The sequence below is a fragment of the Rattus rattus genome, chromosome 11 (assembly GCF_011064425.1).
Source record: "Rattus rattus isolate New Zealand chromosome 11, Rrattus_CSIRO_v1, whole genome shotgun sequence".
Taxonomy (NCBI): Eukaryota; Metazoa; Chordata; class Mammalia; order Rodentia; family Muridae; genus Rattus; species Rattus rattus.
The window spans coordinates 29,159,686-29,181,847 of NC_046164.1; the positions used below are offsets into that span (position 1 = coordinate 29,159,686).

The 22,162-nt window shown below is 42.1% G+C and overlaps 1 protein-coding gene across 2 annotated transcripts in view; it reads right to left on the reverse strand.

Annotated features, from left to right (window-relative positions):
• Corin (corin, serine peptidase) overlaps positions 1 to 22,162 on the reverse strand; it is a 227,266-nt gene that overhangs the window by 43,022 nt on the left and 162,082 nt on the right. For both annotated transcript variants that reach the window (XM_032916299.1, XM_032916300.1), the window contains exons 7-10: positions 16,017 to 16,124; positions 13,715 to 13,825; positions 11,670 to 11,786; positions 8,058 to 8,165 (exon numbers count right to left, since the gene is read on the reverse strand). In XM_032916299.1, coding sequence (XP_032772190.1) covers positions 8,058 to 8,165; positions 11,670 to 11,786; positions 13,715 to 13,825; positions 16,017 to 16,124 — 444 coding nt within the window. The remainder of the gene's footprint in view (positions 1 to 8,057; positions 8,166 to 11,669; positions 11,787 to 13,714; positions 13,826 to 16,016; positions 16,125 to 22,162) is intronic.

Genomic DNA, 22,162 nt, shown 5'->3' on the forward strand with positions numbered 1-22,162 from the left:
TTTAATTGCAGGAGATAAAGACAATATTTTCCACCTTTCTTCAGCATGTATCAAATTAGTATATTTTCAGATCATACTGTATTAGAATGCTTGAATGGATGACGAGTTTTAATGAAAACTGGTTCTATGAAATCTGTCTTGAGATCAGGACAGTATTTCCCACAGTTTCTGAGAGTCCTAAACTATGTATTTACATGAGTGAAGGCAGCATTCCCCAGGTAGAGAATTACAGAATTAAACTTAGACCAACTTTGGAAACCGTTAATGACATCGTGTCTTACAGCATTGATTATTGTGATTATTGTGGTTTTGGGTTTTGGTTCCGTGTTTTGCCGCTGTTTATTTTTGTTTCTGTTCTAGCTGAGGTTGCCCTGGAAGTCACTGTATAGCTCAGGTTAGACAGAAAGCCAAGGCTATCTTTATGCCTTAGCATTCTAAGTTCTGGAATTACAAGTATGAGGTACAACACCCAGTTTCATATCAAATATTCAATGAGTATTTAATTTTTATGTAAAAAAATAAACCCATTCATCTCATTAGTATGCAAATTTGCTCTTTATCTCTAATAAATGGTAAAATTATGTGTATGCCAAAGATTTGTTTGAAAGTAAATTACTTTATGAGTTGTTATTGGTAAGCAGTTGTAACACTATTTTCTTTTTTCTTTCTTTCTTTTTCTTTCTTTTTTTTTCTTTATTTGATATATATTTTTTTATTAACTTGAGTATTTCTTATATACATTTCGAGTGTTATTCCCTTTCCCGGTTTCCAGGCAAACATCCCCCTCCCCCCTCCCCTTCCTTATGGGTGTTCCCATCCCCATCCTCCCCCCCTTGCCGCCCTCCCCCAACAATCTAGTTCACTGGGGTTCAGTCTTAGCAGGACCCAGGGCTTCCCCTTCCACTGGTGATCTTACTAGGATATTCATTTGCTACCTATGAGGTCAGAGTCCAGGGTCAGTCCATGTATAGTCTTTAGGTAGTGGCTTAGTCCCTAAAGCTCTGGTTGCTTGGCATTGTTGTACATATGGGGTCACGAGCCCCTTCAAGCTCTTCCAGTTCTTTCTCTGATTCCTTCAACGGGGGTCCTATTCTCAAATCAGTGGTTTGCTGCTGGCATACGCCTCTGTGTTTGCTGTATTCTGGCTGTGTCTCTCGGGAGAGATCTACATCCAGCTCCTATCGGCCTGCACTTCTTTGCTTCATCCATCTTGTCTAATTGGATGGCTGTATATGCATGGGCCACATGGTAACACTATTTTCTACACCTGTGTCCCTGAAGCTGGAATTAGAACAAAAAGGGATTGGGAGGGCAAATTTTAAGAAGCCTGGAGACTGGGAGGCAAAAACTAGACTGCTAATAGTACATGACATTTGTCTATGGACGTCAAAACCTGAGACCCTGCTCCAGAAGAGCCATGACAAACCCGTGTTCATTTCCATGTGTGCTGTGGCCAGCACATGCATTTTAAAAAGCCCTTCCTCATTTTTTAGAAGTTGACTCAACTTTATCTGAAAATGACTCTTTTTATCATGCTTTTGTTCAGTCAGTCCCTTTTTTCTTCTCATTTATTTTTTGCTTCTAAAATAGCATAGGCCCTATTATCTTCAACAGACATTTAAAAAAAATCAATGAGGCTTATTAAATGGGTAATTAGACAATTTCTGAGCCTATGCTCTCTTACTGACCAATGGAGTTAAAGATAAGGCTATAATATATTAGCCTAAGAAGAGGCTGTGATCTCCTGGATGCTTCTTGCTAATGCAAATGCTACCTTGGAGTCTAAGGCTACTTTACTCTTGAACAACAGCCTAATGTTCCCATCTATGGCATCAACTGTGCTGTGGTCAGAAACAACAGTATTTCCAGAAGGATCTGTCCTCACGCAGCCTGTTTGCTCTCTTCCCTCTTCTTTCCCTGACATCATTCACTCAAGTGGACCATGCCTCCAGCTGCTTCTAGAACTTAGTCCCGGCCTAAGCCTTTTCCATCTTCCTCAGTAAATCATCTCCTCTTCAGCATGTGATCTTAGCACAACACCACCTCCTGACTGAGGGCTCTTCCTCTGCCTACTGAAGAGTGCGAGGGCGCTTGTGTTCTAGGCACGCGGAGCTCCTACTCCTGCCCGCTCCACATCAGCCAGAGATTTTAAAGAAATGACCCTTAGCTCTACACCTGATAGAATGGAAGAAGAAAAAGAGGGGCAGTGTGTCAGGGACTATTCTAAGCACTGAAAAAGAAATCATGTCCCTGCCGTTTTCAAACTCGTTTTCAAACTGGAAGAAAAAACACATGCACTGACTGCAGAGCATGTAAACAGGCTAGGGTGAAGTTTGCATGGACCGTGTCTCACTCACCGTCAAAATCATAGGCAGGACCTTTAACCCCCATTGGTATTGCATCTGGAGGCGGGGCTTTGGAAGGTAATTAGATACAGTGTAAAAGACAAGAGAAAACTCGTTGTAGACTAGCATTCTTAAAGCTATCGTATGAAAACATAGCAAGACTGCAGCTCTTGGCAGCTATGCAGGGAGCAAGCCCTTCCTAGAGAGGAATCTTCCAGGACCTCGATTCTGGATTTCCAACCTCTTGAACTGTGAGGCACACATATTTGTTGTTCATACCTTGAAGCCTATGGTTCTCTGCCATTGTAGCCTGGATTACCTAACATGGGGACATTGATCAAAATGCTGGGAGCTCAAAGGGACAGCATAAAATAACCCAGGGCAATCCAAGCCTCTGGTGAGTTTGGGCAGGTTTGAGAGAAGGGAGTAGAGAGTTTCTGTTCCCTTAGTGATCCCAGAAGGGGATCATTGACACCCAGAGTAATAGAGTCAATCAGACGTGTTATAAAATCGACCTAGGTGCACTGACGATTCCATGCCCTATTGTAAGCAGGTACTGAAATAATTCTTGTTTGTCTGAAAGGTTACAGTATGATACAAATAAATGAGTATTATGGACTGGGGCGAAATAAGCCTCAGGACACTTATTAATCTAGAGATGATGAGAGCTTCATGATACAATATTCATAAGGAATTGACTAGATTAAAGATGTCATCAACAAGACATACTCTGTTTCCTGGGGAAGCTATGACACCAGGGAACTGGCGTCATAGTGGGGCAAATACAGGTGGAAAAACAAGAGGGCAGAGAAAGTAAACGTTTTGTCCTTATTGTCTCTTGTACTTATGAAGAAAGGGTGTGAAGGACCCTTTGTATTCTCTCAAGGTCATAAGCTTAACTCCTCCCCTTCTGTGTAATGGTATTGGGGGATAGGGCCTGCATGAGGTGACTAGGTCATGAGAGCAGTCTTTGAGAATTAGGTCATTGTCCCTACACATGGGACCCCAGAGAAATCTCCCTCTCTCATTACATATCAGATACAAAAAGAAGTTGGTTTTCTGTGGCTGAGAAGGGGCATTATATGGGCTATTCTGACACCACTGACCTCAAGTTTCTAGACTCCAAGACTATGACATAAATGTCTACTATTTAAGCCACCTAATTAATAGTAACTTATATCTGCTGAGAGTGAAACCAATAAGAACTTTCAAATTTTGAGGTCAGATTGTTAAAAGATTTCCCTTTCTAGAAATAATACAAAAATTCATAAGTAGTTCATTTTCTCCCATACTTTTTTCTCTCTTCCTCTCCCAGAGTCTTTAGAAGACTTTAAAGCCACTCCCATGCCTTTCCCTACTCACACTGATACACACAGACATTGCCAGAAATGTGTTTGCCAATGAAGTATAAGACAGAACCACTATTCTCCCTGTTGCTTTCGTAACAGGCTTCTTGGCTTATCACAAGCACCTTCAATGCCAGAGACGGGGAGGAAAAGAGGCCTTTTTCCTCTGCTCCTAATATACCTATAATTTTACAAAATGGAGTTATTTACAGAGATGTTTGAGGCAATCCTTCTTTCCTACACATCTTTTCTTTCCCTCTCTTCCTTTACCGCACTACCAGGGTTTAACTTTTATCAATGTGTTCCAATTAGGTGGTTGACAGATAGTAGCATATAGATAATTCCTTTCTGTTCTGACATATAGAGAAAGAGTCATTTCTGATTTGTCAAAGCCTAACGTTCAGTGTTTCGAAGCCAAGGGTGATGGAAACATTATTCAATGAGCATGCATTATCCTGGAGATCTTTATTGAATAAAGTAAGGATTGGAGCTTATGGGCTTTTTCCTCTTAAAAGACATTCTTTACACATTGCTGAATAAGTTAAACTCTTAGATACTCATCCAATCCAAATTTGGTGGCTTTGATCAGTAAGTTTCATATATATGTAATATCCTTTTTATTTAATCCTTTTTTTTTACACTCCAGATTTTATTCCCCTCCCAGTCTACCTTCTAACTATCCCACATCCCATACTTCCTCCCCACCCCTGTCTCCACGAGGATCTCCCCACTCCACCCCTCACAGCCCACCCCCCAACCCACCAGACCTCTAAACTCCCTGGGCCCTCCTTTCTCTTTTACAGCTTAAGCATGAACATCGAACTGAGTGTGAAATAGTCACTAGAGGGCGATCATGTCACAAATGCAAGGATGCTTAATGTAGATCGACTGGTCAAGCTCTGTACATGTGCTCACTGTGTCCTGTAGATCGGGTTTAATAAAATGCCTGTTTTTAAAAGCCTGGTTTCTGTCAACAGCATCTCATTTTCAAAGTCTGCAACAAGAGTGGGTATATTCCACCTGAAGATGGGATTATGAGCTATACATGGTACATATTTTCAAAGCCACTGGAAACTGGGTTCTAAAGTGATGACCATTTACAGGAAAAGGTGACACTTTCAACATCTAGTCACACCGACCAGACACTCTCTGCTGCAGGTTCTAGACCCCTATCTATCACTATTATTGAGCATAGTCTGTGAGCTACCTGAACTTTGGCAACAGAACCAGGAGGGTTGCCTAGGCTTTTCGTGCCTTGACAGGACTGTGGACAGCTGCTGTGTTTTCTCTTCAGCAGCCACATGAGATCTGATTCTTCCTTGTTGTGATGTCAAGAGCTGTAGATGTCCTATGCCTTGATTCATCAATCAATTGTCACCCAGCACTAATATGCCATCTACATCTCACTCAGCAGATGAGAATACTTGTAGAACAGCATTTTCTACCTATCTACTGGTTTTCTACCAGGAACTGAAGTGTTTCACTATTTTGATGCTTTGATCATGCCCCCCCAACCACCCTGGCTATTTGTTTCTTCCAAGTGGAGTTGGTAAAGATCAGATAGGAAATGGTAGGTGAGAAAGGAGTTATAACTAGTGCAAAGTTATTCATCCCTTTCTCTTCCTCGCTGTTCAATTAGAGCCTTAGAAAGTGGAGTAAGAGAACAGGTGAGGTGCCATATTGAAGTCTAGGCAAATAGAACACCGGGAACACACATGACAGCCACCCAGGCTTCATAGGGTCTCAATGAATGTGAGAAAGAGGAAATGTGGGAATAACTCTTTCCAACTTGTCCCCCCTCCCCCATTGCCTGTGCTGTCTCCTCTGAGAGAAAAGTGATAGGTTTCTCTGTGCCACGAGAACATCATCTTGACCTCTAACCCCTAGTGCAAGGCTATGTCTGAAATTTGCTCCCTGCAAGGCATGGAGATGTCAAGATGCCAGGCAGGCACTGGACAGAATAGCCAAGGCTATTCAAAGCCTCCCCTGTGATGCTGTAAGCATTTTAGTACATTCTCTCACTTGCGGAGATGTAAACACGAGGTTTTGGGTTGGAATGGTGCTTGCTCCTTTCTTCCATTTGTAGTAATGGAAAGTAAACTATGGACTATCGCTAGATTAGTGATTCTCAATCAGTGGGCCACAACTCCTTTGGGAGTCAAATGATCCATTCACAGGAGTCACCTAAGACCATCAGAAAACTCAGATATTTATATTACAACCCATAACAGCAACAAAATTGAGTTATCAAGTAGCAATAAAAATAGTTTTATGGTTGGGGTCACCCCAATGTGAGAAACTGTATTAAAGGGTCACAGCATTAGGAATATTGAAAACCACTGTTCTAGTGAAAATAAAAATTATAGAGAAATACGAAAACTGTCTTCATCCAGTATCAAAGGCGACACACATTCATGTAGTCACAAGCAGACCATGGCTTTGTCAACCATGGCTTCACACAGGAGTCACCGAGGACATATAAGACATCCTGAGACCTGAGTCCTACTCAGTGCATCTTCAGAGAGCACAGGAAATGGTGTAATTTTTATGAGATGGCAAGAACTAGTGTCTTCAGAGACTAGCATCCAAGGAGGTTTGGTGAAGTGCTGGCTCAGCCCAATGAATATCAACTTTCTTCATTCACAATGTCAAGGGCATCAAACCAGACACAGTACTGTTAACTTGTGCTAAGTAAGCAGCTTTACTAATATATTCCACAGTCTATGTGTTTATTCATTCATTTTCCCTCTGTATTCTGTTTAATTTTGCACTGAAGAAGAGAAAGAAATATGGTTGACACGTGTCTTTAATCCCAGGACTCAGGAGGCAAAACCCAGCATATCTCTATGAGTGCAAGGCCAGCCAGGTGTACATAGAGTTCCAGCCCAGTTGGAGAAACATAGTGAAACCCTGTTACAGAAGGAGGAGAAGGAGGAAGAGGAGGAAGAGGAGGAGGAGGAGGAGTTAAGGGGAAAGAGGAAGGGAGAGAAGGAAAGAAGAAATGAAGGAAAGAAGGAAGGAAGGAAGGAAGGAAGGAAGGAAGGAAGGAAGAAAGAAAGAAAGAAAGGAAGAAAGGAAGAAAGAAAGAAAGAGAGAGAGAGAGTATGAGGATGTGAAGGTGAAAAGAGGAACAAATGAGTGACTTTTCCTTAAATAACTTCTTACCTGTTCTCTCTGTGAATTCCAATTGGAAAAAACAAATATCATAGAGGGGGTGGAGGTCAAGAAGCTAAACACTATCGATGCTAATGGTGTTAAGCATTATAAAATAATCACATTCCCATGTATAGGAACAGACTGACAAGGGGATATGCTATTAGCCATCTATGTAGAGAATCAGGCACAGATATCTACCCAGAGACTCCTTGAGAGACGGCTGGAAGTCAGGTATGGAAACTGCTTTCAATAATGGAAGGACCAATGCATAAGCCAATGTCAAACACCCAGGGGCTATGATCTTTCAATGTTTGTGGTATATGGAAAAGAGTTTCTTAGCGTCTGTGAGCATTGATATCCTGGGATATAATTCACCTCAAACGTTACAAGGCCACTGAAAGTCCTTCCCCACTTAGTCTACTAGCCAAAGCCTTGAGGGAGAGGGTATGTAGTAGGGAGTAACTCTTAATCCAAAGCTGAGAATGGAACAATTAATTACTCCAAATGAGAGAAATGATATAATAACTGAATCTGGGAGGAACAAATCATTTCTAAAAGTCAGTCTTTGGAAATTTTCTAGTTCAGTTAAAATTTCCCACAGGAGTTTATTTGATATTCTCCACTCCTGGCCATTCTGTCTCCCCTCAGCTAATCTACTGAAAACTAATTTAGAGACAGCCACCTGCTCTCACCATTGGAGCCACCACACTGTCAATGAGACAAATTAATGCAATGACTCCCAGACCATAATAGTCCACCATCATGTTTGGAATGATAAGGAGGCATCTATCAGAAGCATAAAATGACCAGATTTTATGTGACAGTTGGGATGAATCTCCTATCTGTTTCTTGGATGAAGTCTCCAGTTTAGAAGCTGTGCTTTAAAAAAAAGAAGGAAGATAACATCTGCCTGCAGACGAGTGCACGGGAATAATTTATAGGAGCTGATGTTGAGGAGAATGCAGTGGTAATGGCATTGAGCAATGTGGATGGATGACCCATCGACAACCACACATTTGCTTCTTATTTAGTTAATGAAGACCATTTTGGTTCCTTTCCGCTACCACATGCAAACTCTGGACAAAAGCAAAAGCAAATATATGTGCTCTTTCAGAGAATCTCCAACTTCAGGAGTTTATGGCAGTGGGGTAGGAAGAGGCTGGATGTTCGGTCTGTCGCAGAAATTGCCCGTGTCGACTGTTGTACTTACTGCAGTTACTCAGGCTGCTGTCTGAATCACACAGAGAGCTACCACCACAGGATTCGACACAGGAACTGTCAAGGCAGCCCCGATCTCCTCCAGGACACGGTGTCGGACCTGTGGAAGGGGAAAAGCCCGTTAGCTTTCATCACCTGCCAGTCCCCAACCCTCCATCTGAAGGTCTAAGAATGTCTGCTGAAGCTGAAGGATGACACAGCTTTAATTCCCTTCCAATCTCCCTCCCAATATTGAACACATATGGAATCGATATGCTCTGGGTTCATCTTCCTATCCACTAAGTGCAGGCGAGCATCCAAAAGAACTCCGTACAAATGAACAAAACCAAGGCAAACCACACTAAAGGAAAAAGACAGACGGTTGCTTCCAATGGGGAAAACTATACTGGTTTTTACATAGTTGTGTATTTTTAACAAAATAAAATGCAAGTGATGTGAGGCCAAGAGGGTCATACAAAGACATTGCCATTCTGGTTTGCCCCCACCTTCCAACTCTCCAGTTTAAGGAGAATACTTTCCCTGGTAACCAACAGGGCATCAAGGCAAAGGCCCTATTTTAAGGATCCTCTATCATAGTGTAAGTCTTTCACTGCTGCTACCCAGACTTCCAGTATCCCTAGATAGTATCACTAATCTCTGACGACCTAACATTGGGGTTTCTTCTTTCCAAAATGAATAGCAGCAGCAGAAGTCTTTGCCCTGATAGCTTTTTCTTAAGGTATGTGGATTCCCGGTTATTTGTAGATTAAGTGGATACAGTATTAAATTGCTAGCTATTCTCTTTCCATGTCTCCCCCATTACTATGGTCAATTATTTTCAGACATGCCATATGGGATCCAGAATATCTTGCAAGGCACCATAGCCATATATGTACATACTAAATCATGCTTCTCCACAATTCTAAGCCAATGGATATTATACTGGAATCCTCCTTCCAGCCCCTCTTGTGTCATCTTGCATAAAAGATGTCACCATTGTCATTCAAAGCCATCAGATTTATTTTTTCCTCCCTCAAGGCAACCTTAAACATTTTTAATAATTGTAAGCTCTTCATGACATTTTCAGACATCATGTATTCAATAGTTCAGCAAATATGAAGTACCTGCTTTGTGAATTCTGAATGGCAAAGGCCACACCCTCTCTGTGCAGCATCTCTAAGTCTAACACAGTCCTGACCTACACCTCATGAGGCTATGAAAACACGACTTTACCAGAGGTGTTTATCAAGAACAGCTCAAGCAGACTAGGGCTGGAGGGCAGAGCTGCCCAAGGAAGTGTTCCAGACAGATGGAGTAAATTCTCAGGAGAAGGGGAGAACGGCTTTCTAGGCAGAAAAGCAACAGGAAAAGGTCTGTATATGACACATCATGGTCTTTGCTCTGTATGTAGCTTATAACACCTTCCCTTCCTATCTCAAAACCTTGGCCATGTGGTGCGTGGGTCTGCCATGCTCATCTAAACTCCCCACTTCTGAAAGAGCTTGTCTCAATCTTCAGCCAGATGTTTTAGAACATCTCCATCATAAGCTTTTGACAAGAGCTCTTTGCCAGGTGTGCACAGCATCCTGAACTCTTTGCAGCCTGAGCTGCATGGCTGGACATTGAATGTAAGCTCTCTCTCATGAGACAGAGAGCCCCATCAGTTGTTTTGTTAGACTGATTTCCCAGGAGGAGAAAATGACCCCATATTAGCTGTTTAACAACAGGAACTATTTATTCAGCTTTCCCCAGGCACTTGCCCGGCACAGCAGTCATTGTCATCTGAGCTGATGTGCAAACTGTGACCTAGAAAGTAGGGTGACTCACCTACAGCCACCCAGATAGCAAGTAGTAGTAGCACAGGGCTTGAAGCTCAGCGCCAAGCATGTAATGGCCACGTGCATTCCCACTGTGCAATGCTGATGCTATATGAACCCACATGGGGGGTTATTAAGTTGGGGGATATTCCACAAGACCCATGCTAGAAGGTTTTTATAGAAATTAGGTCTTAAAATAATCAGTGCGGAACTTTAAAAAAAAAAAAAAAAAACAGAGATGATCACGTTTAAGACCCAACATGTTTTAATTTCTCCTTTCTGTTTAAGTTTCATGCATAGATATTGTGTCCCTTTTAAAGTATATTTAAATCTGTTGCTTGGCAATGTGAAACATTAAACTGTTTCTCTGAATGTGGCCAAATCCTGATGCAGTTACATTTAATTTCATGAGCCAATTCCTTCTATTTGGAATCTAATCACATTTAGCTGCATGCTACAAGCTGAAGTTTTCTCTTTATTAAGCCTAGTGAAGAGAAGGTTCCATAGCAGTGCAACAGTCTAAGCCTGTGGCATCACCTCAGAGTCTGAGCCTGTGACGTCACCTCAGAGTCTGAGCCTGTGACGTCACCTCAGAGTCTGAGCCTGTGGCGTCACCTCAGAGTCTGAGCGTGTGGCGTCACCTCAGAGTCTGAGCCTGTGACGTCACCTCAGAGTCTGAGCGTGTGGTGTCATCTCAAACCTGTGTCCTTGGGAACGGGTTTCCAGCCTGTGCTGTTGAGGCATTATATATTTACCAAGAGAAAAGGTGACTAGAGAAAGATGGACTCGTGTGTACAGAAATCCTGCTTAAGCAACTCCCAAATGATCTGGTTGGTTCCCCAAAGAGATCCACCAATACAGGAGTGCTCTGGGGACTGGGGTCACTGAGGACACTGAGGACACTGGGGACACTGGGGACACTGAGGACACTGGGGACACTGGGGACACTGAGGACACTGGGGACACTGAGGACACTGGGGACACTGAGGTCACTGGGGACACTGGGGACACTGAGGACACTGGGGACACTGGGGACACTGAGGTCACTGGGGACACTGGGGACACTGAGGTCACTGAGACCACTGGGAACACTGGGGACACTGAGGTCACTGAGGGGGGACACTGGGGACACACACTGGGACACTGAGGACACTGGGACACCGAGGTCACTGGGGACACACTGAGGACACTGAGGACACACTGGGGACACTGGGACACTGGGACACTGGGGACACTGGGGACACTGGGGACACTGGGGCCACTGGGGACACTGGGGACACTGGGGACACTGGGGACACTGGGGACACTGGGGACACTGGGGTCACTGGGGACACTGTGGACACTGGGGACACTGGGGACACTGAGGTCACTGGGGACACTGGGGACACTGGGGACACTGAGGACACTGGGGACACTGGGGACACTGGGGACACTGGGGCCACTGGGGACACTGGGGACACTGGGGACACTGGGGACACTGAGGACACTGGGGACACTGGGGACACTGGGGACACACACTGGGGACACTGGGGACACTGAGGACACTGAGGACACTGGGGACACTGAGGTGGGGACACTGAGGTCACTGGGGACACTGGGGACACACACTCACTGGGGACACTGGGAACACTGGGGACACTGAGGTCACTGAGGACACTGGGGACACTGACTGGGACACTGGGGACACTGAGGACACTGGGGACACTGAGGTCACTGGGGACACTGAGGTCACTGGGGACACTGAGGTCACTGGGGACACTGGGGACACTGGGGACACTGAGGTCACTGGGGACACTGGGGACACTCACGGTCACTGCAGTTCTCCTCATCACTCCCGTCCTTACAGTCTTCGTCCCCATCACACTGGAAGGTGCTAGGGATGCACTGTCCACTTCTGCATTCCACCAGGCCCTGGCTGGGACAAGCTAGGGGAGGCCAGGAGAATAGTCACCTTAGTCATTGGTTCTTCTTACCGTTCATACAAATCACCATCACCAGCCAAGGATGTGCTGTACATACACAAATGGAGGTAGCGCTACTTTTCTTTTTTAATTCCAAGAATTTCTGGAGTGGACAGTTTCCCTCCTTCTAAGAATTCCTCTTCACTGTGAAAGAACACTTATGAAGAACTGAGTGCTTTTCAGTGACATCAGCAATGATAAATCTGCACTTATGAGGGGTATGTTTTGTGGCAAGAACTGGGGTGTGTGTCATATATATGAATGACAGATGTTATAGCCCTCAATTTTTTTAAAAATGAGGGAACTGAGGGAGAGCAAGAATATGAAAACAACCTTGTCTGACTTTACACCCAAGCTTTCCACTCCATGGCTTCCTAATCTAATGAGCTAATGAGATACTGTGCTTTAAAGAACTCCCATAGTACCTACTACACAGTGAACACTTTATTGTCTGACGTATTTATGACTAGTATTTAAAAGGAGAGTGCCTGATTACCTTTAGAGTTCTGATTCTTGCGATTTCTCAAAGTTTTATACTTCCCATGTTTGGAAGCATCAAAAACCCAAGTTTCACGTGGTCTCAGTCTTCACTGAATTGGCCTCTAACATTAAGACCCACTTCTTGAATCGAGGCTCCTCACCAGATGTGTTTTATTTGGCTATCATGGGCTTGCTCTCCCCAGAACTTTAATACGGCGAAAAAGTAAGGACTTCAAATTATGTAGGGAAAGAGAAAGTCAACTATCATATTTATGGGACATTTATACAGCTTTTATGTCAAAATACAAACTACGCTATTGACACTTCAAAGCCTCAAAGTATAAGCCAAGTAAACATTCAACTTCATATGCAACTTCTATGGGTTCTGGGCTTACAGATTCATCTAATAACAAATCAGAAATGTTGAGGCAAGATATTCATACTAAACACGGGCAGAGTATTTTCTCATTATTATTTCTTAAACAACTCAGTATAAAAACTGTCCACAGAGCATTTACATTGCATTGTGGAGTACAAGGGAACTAGAGATGATTTTAAAGTGTACAGGAGAAGTGAGATCAAACATACGCCTTTTCCTATAAAAAACTCGAGCATCCTTAGATGGTGATATCCACCCAGATCTCTGTAATCCATGCAGATACGACAGGGAAACTGTGTACCAACCCTTTCTACCTATTGTACTAAAAGGTTTAGTGCTAAAATATGTGAGATACGTCATTTTAATCATTTCAGGTCAGTTATACTATTTCAATATGTAACTGGCAGTATTAACGTTTTTTCCCATTTCTGTTTTCTGAAGGGATAGCAAATCTCCCAAGGGGAAAAACATGGTTAACAGTCATACTTGTCATGATTGAGGCCAAAACAAGTTCTTGTTTATCCAGAAACATAGCCTGATATAAAATGATAATTGCTCTCACACACTTTCTGTGTTACACAGGACTGTAACAGGCTCCCTTCTCTCTGCACTCCTCCCATGTTCTCCCACAAATGGCCCCTGAGAGCATGAGGCTAAGCTGCTCATATATGATTTTCAGAGAAAGGGCTGGGGGCTGCTTGGTCTCTGGGAAGAGAATTGTTCTTGGAAAAGTCACAGATGTTTGAAGAATCCATGAGTAGACAGACAAAAAGCAGACTCTGCTGGGCCAGATCAGCCAATTTAACCGTGGACTTTGGAGGGGAGGGGCTTGAAGTCACAGCTACAAGCTTACTGTTCTCACACCTCTTGGATGCTCTACTCATAGACAGAAGACAGAATCAGATAGAGCGATGGCCTAAGAACCCTCCTCCCACAGTGCTGTTTACATAATGGACTTTGATTTCAATGTACAGTCTGAAGAGAGAAAGAAAAGAGAAAAACAAGCAAAATGACACATCTCGGGGGAACTCACAGCAGTTGACCTCGTCAGACTTGTCCACACAGTCATGGTCCCCATCACACACCCACTCAGCCATGATGCAGTGCCCGTCTCCACAGCGATGCTCTTTTGTGAGATTGCAATCTGGAGAAAAGGATATATCATGAAGATGGGGAAAAAATGTACAGGAAACCCCTAGATTTGTGCTGCTCAGTTCTAGCTGAAGACACTCACTCTCATTCAGCTCCATCGCTAATGTTCCTAGGACAGATAGATCTGACTAAGTTCAAATGCTACCTTCCATCAGGGTCAGGCTCCACTGCTACATCCCTGAGGGCAAAGAGTCACCTGTTTCCCAGGACAGGTGCTCTAATATTGAATGTCTTGTTTCCTTTATTTAAGGAAAAAAATAAATCTATGACTTTTACACTGAGTCAAGTGAACAGAGTGAATCTTTGAGCTTCAAGATGCAGATGGCTGAACGATGCGTCTGACCCAAGTCTGCTGTGTTCCTAAGAATGACAGCATCTCTCTGGCAAGCTGGAAAGATGAGCGTCTTCTTGCGTCATCCCTCCTGATGCTAAGCCCAGGGTTTCTACTGGATTATCTTAATCTATAGCTCATGTTTGAAAGAATTGCTAAGCAAGAAAGGCAAACCATTATTGTTTTTATGATTTCTTTGCATCCGGATACATACTCTGTCCCAACCCACCCATTCCTGGAATTTGGCAAGTGAGGGGTTCACTAAGTGACAAGTTTCTTGTCTTAAAGGGAAGAATTTATACACTGCTTTATTCTGATGGATGTTGTGACATAAATAGAACGGCTCCGTAAAAGGTGTGGATCTACAAATAGCAGATGGAAAAATGAGAAAGTTTCATGTGTATCCATGAACACGGCCTTGGTCACAATCTCCTGAGCAACAATGGACCATAAAGCATATTTTAGATAAATAAAGTAGAAATTATGGAAGCCATGGTGCTTCCATAGAAAGAAAAGAAGTAGAAATGAAGTAGAGAGGAGCTCAGGCAGAACCAGAAGAAACCTAGCCATGTTTGGTCCACCAAAGGCAGAGCAGGGCAATGACTGGTTCAAAGAAAACTATAATTTCTGCTATTTAATGAAGGCATCTTGAAAGCATAGACTCTCTGACATCTGCTTGTCCTCAGGACAATGGAGGGTGTGGATTAGATGGCCTGTAAGCATTCTTCACACTAGATTCTGTGATAAACAAGATTCCAGTAGTCTCACATCTTTTGCCCCAAATATAGACAGTCCCGTCTCTACGAATCACTAGAGGGTGGTTTGTACACCTAGAATTTTCAATATTTTATGGATTTGGTGAGGGGAAGTTAGACAATACGTGTAGAAACTACCAAATTTCCTAGCTTGGGCTCTTGTATGACCATCTCCACTCCAAGACTTCGTTTGCCTCACATTTCTATTCTTTCTAGCATCCCTCTTGAGAGTCACCAATGCTGGTCCCTGTTCAGCGTCTGTCTTCATTCAAGCTTGCTCTCTGGTACCCACTGCCAAGTTCCTACTGTCAACAATACGATGCATAAAATATAAAGCTTATCGAGAAGCTATAAAGATCAATCGGCACGAGTTATTTTTTCTGCTTTAGATTCAAAAGACATGATGCAGAATTGAGTATGTTGCTTCAGAGGAAGGTTTGTGCTTGGGAAGGCAAGAAACCAGCATTTGGACATAAAGCCAATCTGTCATCCTAATCCTTGGTGACCATACTGTGCAAGAAGTTGCTACAGTGCCTGGAAGTCAGCTGCTCTGGGGGGTGGGAGTCTTCGGTCACGTGCTGGGCTTTATAATTTCTCTGAGCACAGTTTTGCTCAGGAGCTCAAAATCCAAATATGAGATAGCTCTAGCCAGAAGAGAAACAGAACACAACACAAAAAAACACCAGCACTGTAACAACCATATTATCTTTCTACTATACTTCCTTTTTTTTTTTTCTTTTCTTTTCTTTTTTTTTTTTTGTAGTTGGGGTTCGAACCCAGGGCCTTGCGCCTGCTAGGCAAGCGCTCTACCGCTGAGCTAAATCCCCAACCCCTCTACTATACTTCCTTAATCTGCCCTTGTGTGACTGTTAAGCAAGGAGGATGCTGGTCCATAAGGCACAACTGAGAGCAGTGTTTGGACACTTTTCTTTCTAAATAAGGAGGAGGTTTGTTGTTGTTATTTTGTTTTGTTTTATTTTGTTTTGTTTTGCTTAATTTTACAACTGAACCTTCTAGTCATTCAAGAATCAGACAGATATTCATTCTTGGTCATATGTGGTTTTTAGTGAAACCCTTAAGAACTCAAAATCACTTACCACAGTTTTGCTCGTCGCTCAGGTCCCCACAGTCATCATACCCATCGCACACAAGGCTATGGTGGAGGCACTTGCCTGTTCCACAGTGAAACAGATCCTCGCTGCAGTCTGCAAACAAGGGAAGCTACAGATGTGTCATCAGAGCAGAGTAGATACACAGGAGTATCTAACTGAACACAGGCTAGGATGTGAGGGAAACCTTGATGTTGACCTGACCCATGCCTGTTGTCTTACAGGTAAGGAGTTAGAGACGCTCACCAGCTGGCAGAGTCGCCGAGAACCAGGACCAAGCCACCGGTTCCCAGGTCAAGTACTCTTGTCTCTTTCTAAAAGTCTTCATCTGACTTTTACTTCATGTTGCTTGAACTTAATTTACTTTGACAAATAAAAATGACAAAAAAAGACCTTCTTGGGACACCATAGTAAGTAATGTAGTTCACGTTTACCTGGAATGGTGGGCTTTGGTGGAAGGAATGTAGTTCTTCTCTATACACATCTCCTTTACAGGGAAAGTCTAGGCTGGTGTAAATGCAGTGGCCATAAGCCATAGGCATGGGAGGGTTGACATTTCTTACCACACAAATACCATTGCCTCTGTCAGTGGCTGTCTTATACCACCATCGTCAAGTAAGTAAGCACGTTCCCAAGATCATGGTGGCAAAATGAGACTAGATAACATGGAAAACTTAGGAAGCTTAGAGTTAATATGGAAATAAAATGCATGCACGGAAAGGATTTTGTGAGCTCTGACTAGTAAGACTGGCTGATTAGACCTCAAAGATGTGAGGAAGTTGAATGTCAAAAGCCCAGAGCCAGGCTCCCTTGGGCCACCTTTAGCACCATTACTTGATACTTATTACCCTCTTCATGTGACCTAGCATCTTGGTGACCACTAGAAAAATCTTTTGGAATGTTCAAATAGACTATTAGTTTCCACCAACCAAACGTTGTCAGTTAGCATCTAAGACCTATAACTGAAGTTCCCCTGCTTTTCTGTAACCCAACTGTCTGATGTTTTCCATCAATGTATTTGAAGTGTCTTTACTTAAATTTTTAATCTTTTGTTACTATAAAACTTCATGGAACTGCTACCATTCTGGAACATAGTACTTCAGTAAAGCGAGTCTGTGTTTCTTGATATTTGGCTATAGAACAAAACATCTCTTGTGACACTTTAAGGTGAAAGCTGATTCTTTTGTTGACAGTTTATCAATATTACTAGGAACACAAGATTTGCCCTTGGGTGGTCTAGAACTCTTATATTAGTTCTGTCATCCAACTCAACAAATCTCTAAGTTGGTCTCTGAAACTGGGATAAAATAATAATAAATAATGTTTTGGAGGATAGTTCAATAAAAACGAAGTGTGAAAGATACCAAGCCAATTCAAAAAGGAAAGGGGTGCTTGTGTCAAGCCTAGCACTGGAATATCAGAAACCAATGTAGAATTTATGATCTCTGACCACCATCTTAAACCATATGTAAACATTAACTCAAAATAAATCACATACCTAAGGGAATGAGTAAATATTATAAAGCTTCTAAAAGAAAACATAAGGGGAAGTCTTTGTGATTTAGAGTAGGCAAATAGTGCTTAGATAAGACATCAAAAGTGTAAGTTATTCAAAGATATCACTGACAAAATGAAGAGACAAGCAAAATTATAAAAAAGTAGCTGTAAACCATCCTTAGGTTTCACATCCAGCATGAACACACACACACACACACACACACACACACACACACACACACACCAGTGTAATCCAACAACTCCATTGAAGGAAGAAGACTTGAATTAAAAGCCTTTGCATATAAACAAGTGTCTAAGTACATTAAAGGAGCCCAACATTCCTAGGTGTCAAAGAAAGGCAAATTGGAACCACAAAAGGATTCTATGATACATTCAATGAGGAAATCCAAATAATGGTAAAGATTTTGTAAAACAGAAACTCTCACACATTGTTGGAGAAGATATAAAAGGACTCCACTATTCTAAGAGTTTGGTACCTTCTTATGAAGAAACTGCAACCTGTCATACAACTAATTCATATTTTCTATTCATAAGATTTTTACCCAAGAGCATTTAAACGTGATTCATACAAAGACTTGCATGTGAATACTCACAGCAGCCTTATTCATCATAGCCCACAGCTGGAAGAAGTCCAAATGTTCACCAACTGATGAACGGACAACAAAATAGAGCGCATGATTACCATGGAACGCTATCCAGAGGTTAGAGAAACCAAATACCTGACATATATGACTAAGTTGATTAGCCTCATAATGTTCTACTTAGCGAAAGAAAACAGAATCAAAGTCTTCATACTACATGACCCATCTATAGAATTCCCAGGAGATAGCACATTTATAAAGATGGATTTCAGAGCAGTGGTTTCCAGTGTCTGGAGGCTTAGAGTGGGGACCGACAGAAGATGGGTGGGAGGGAAGATTGGAACAAGCTGAAGAACTTAATGACTGAATTGTGATGATGTTTGTAAAGTATGTAAGTTCACTAGATTCCAGTGGGTAAAATTTACAGTATATACATTATACCTCAAACAACCTCTGTGAAACATTCCATCCCATGTTTAATAACCGGGTTCCAGGCATGTATCATCGTTTTTTCCTTACTAAGACTAAATTAAGTGTAAAAATAGGTTATGATAGGAAGGTTGTCTTCCCCCCCCATTTAAAATTCAAAATAAAAGAACAAAATTAGGTTTCCTCAGGTTGTTGAGAAGGCCTGTGGTACATGAACAGGATCTCAGAGGAGTGGCTACAACGGTAAATTTAGCATACTTCAAGTAAAGGAAATACAGAACAAACGGAAGCAGTGAGAGGAGCCGATGAAGGTTAGGGACTCAGTGCTCAGACCCCAAGTCCTCTGAACTCCACATGATCGCCTAGAACCCTTCACCTCATACAGGATGTGAGGAGCAAGCATGTCTTTAGTATCACAGGCTAAGCTTGATAACAATAATTATTACCCAAAGTCTTTGCCACCTGATTTCCAATCTCTCTCTGAGTTCTAAAGCCAAAGAGGATAACTAGAGTCTATGAAAACCATAAAGGAGACGGAAGAATAAACATTATGAAATGGTATCAAATAGTAACATTGATCATTATATAGTACATTCATTATTGAGTTACACACATATTCAATAAGTATTTGTCACTCCTATGTCAATCAAAAAGGAGGTCTTTGCCATTGAGCTAAACAGTTCATACACATCTATTTCAAGAAAATTTTCTTCTGTGCAGAAGCATCTTAACTTTTAGAATCACCTCATTTCAAGAATAATATGGGTCTTGAAGATCCTCTATAGCAATTTTAAGTATGTGTGTGTGTATGTGTGTGTGTGTGTGTATTGCATACTTTCATTTCTTCCAGCCTGAATAATTTTCAAAGAAGGATGGAATAATAAAGGAAAATAAATACAAGAACTAAGAAGAGGTGCCAGTCTTCAATGGATAGTCCTGCTTCGTACTGTGTGACAGAAGGACAGTCCTGCTTCATACTGTGTGACAGAGGGCATCCCCTATCCACATGCACCCCTCTGCTGAGTGAGGTGTAGGACAACTGAGCACAGGAAGCTAAGACCTTGCCTTTGATATCCACAGGGCACATGAGAGAGTGGGCTCTTAGATGCATATAGTTCTTTGAAAACGTTTCAAGGGACTTTTCATTTTTCTTTTGTTTTAATCAATTGTTCTTAGGAAGTCTTGAATTAATTTAGAAGAACACGCATTAGCCAGGGAAATAGGCTTTTCCGTTTAACAATCAAGTGTATGAATCCATGCATTCCCCAGAGAGAAGAGGGAAAAATTAGAAATCATGAATAAAATTCTTTTCTACAGCATGTTTTTGTTTTTCTGATGGTAGGAACATTAGGGAATCAAATACTCCATTTAGAATCTCATTGACCTAAGAGCACACCAAAAATTTCCAGAAGTTTCTGTGAGTTCTTTGAAACCCATTCTGGATGTTTGGTAATCCATACTAAAGCACCTTATCAGAGATATTTTTAAGATTAGCTTTGGGTCGCCTAAACTACTTCAGAAATGGAGAGACCATAGGGTTCTTTTTTAAATTAAGATTTACAGAGTTCCAAGTTCAGCTTCCATTGTCAGGACCTGCTGGTGAGAAGGACCTTTTCAGAAGTTAGATACCAAATCAGCTGCACTTAGAAAACGGGGCTGTTACTTCCGTACTGCCTCAGGAATCAGGAATCACTCAAAACCTAAACCAACACCTCAGGCAGCCAGGAACCCACGGCAAACAGCAAAGATCACAGTGGTTCCTTTTATTTGAGTAAATGTTTATTTGTGCTGAAAGGAGATGTGGTCATCGTAATTTGGGGCCAAGGAATCATAATTTTCAAAAGGTGCTTGGTGCTATTTTCTTAGTTCAAGCATAATTTTTGCCTGGACTTAAGTTAGGTGTTTTGTACCTCCAGCTCTCTCTTTTTTTTTTTTTTTTATTAACAGAGAACTTGATGGAAAAATGTTTCTTCTGAAGTTCTTTCACGTAAATATTTACTTCAGGTTGGCATCTGATAAATACACTATAGACCTTTGTCCCTCAAAATTACCATTAAATTAAAGCTTAACGCTAAGAAACAGAAAGCCTTTTTAACAAGGACTTCCTTTAGTTCGTCCAGTGCCCCACTCTATAAACACAAGCTGATTTGCCTCAATTCGAGAAGCTGAGGTTACATTCATAGAATTTTAGAGAGTAAAGGTTATTTTCACACAATCTTCTCACTGTGAGATGACCAGGGAGGTTAAAAGACTTACCATGGCACCGCCTCATCTCTTAACAGACCTGTAAGAAGAGGCTGGCCTTGGTGAATACCTGGATTTTTTTTCTCCCACTGACTCCCCCTGGAGGAGAGTCCTCCCTGCCATCCTACTGGAGCTTCAGCTGGAGTAATTCACAGTTGCTCAGGAATGGCTGTTAAACAGTGGCCTTGATTGCAAACCATGGGTTTGACATCTAGACATGACAATCTAGACATGGGTAGAATTCCCATCATGCTCTCAGCTGTAGCAATGACAATGTGTCCACATATTGCAAATGTCACCCACTGGTTAGAGAACCACCATCCTAGCTCATAAACACAGTCTATGGGTCTAGCCCTCTAGGCCTAGCCCAAACCTTCCTTTTCCCATCAGCCTCTCTCCATATCTTTGTTCAAAGTGACCCTGTTTTCTAAGTTGTCACTGCGTTTACACCATCTTGTTTGTTTTTTATTATACCTCTTACAGTATTCTTTTCAAATAACATATTCGAAATGTCATATTTAGTACCTGATTTAATCGCTAAGGTTTAATGGCGTTGGAGAAAGACTATAAATGTTCTCTTCTAGGTTTGGTGCAGCAACTGTAATCTTGAAATCACATCAGGGGTTGGGAATTCAGCTCAGTGGTAGAATGATTGCCTAGCACCCTGGGTTTGGTCCTCTACCCCAGAAAAAAAAGACAAAAATAGCAAAGAAATCACATCAATTGCCTGCACTGGGTCTGTCAACAATCAGTCATGAATGAGGGAGGGGAATCATAGAGTTCCACTCATCCCTGACAAATGACTGAGTGCTAAAAGGTTCTGGAAGGGTGGCAGTCATTGTCTTCAGTTGTGTTTCCAACGTCGATCTTGCCAAATTCTGATGGACAGTGCCAAAAGCTATGGTCACACAGATGCCACCAGTTCCACTCAGTGCATTACAAGACCAAGCAAAGAGTCAATAATGTGAAAGGGGGACTTGTGAGAGGGAGGGGTTTGACAGGGGCAGAAGATGAGGGTAATTAGATTGCGTTTTATACATGAAAGGAATGCCAAAGGCAATTTCACTAATTAAAAGGAAAAAGAAGGTTGTGTTTGTGTGTTACTCCTCTGATTAGACTAAAAAAAAAAGCTATACGGAAAGCAATCAAAATATAATGTATCTACTCATTGGGTTTCTACAAAAACGTATCAACTACTGGTTCACACATAGATGAAATCCAAGAATCTGCAACCGTTTGACTGTGTCAGCATTTTCCCAGAGCCACTACACTAAGGGAATTTCTGCAAACATCTGAGACTCTTTCGTTACTTGTCAAATGAGACACTTATTAATCAGTTGGAACATTTCTAGTATTTACATG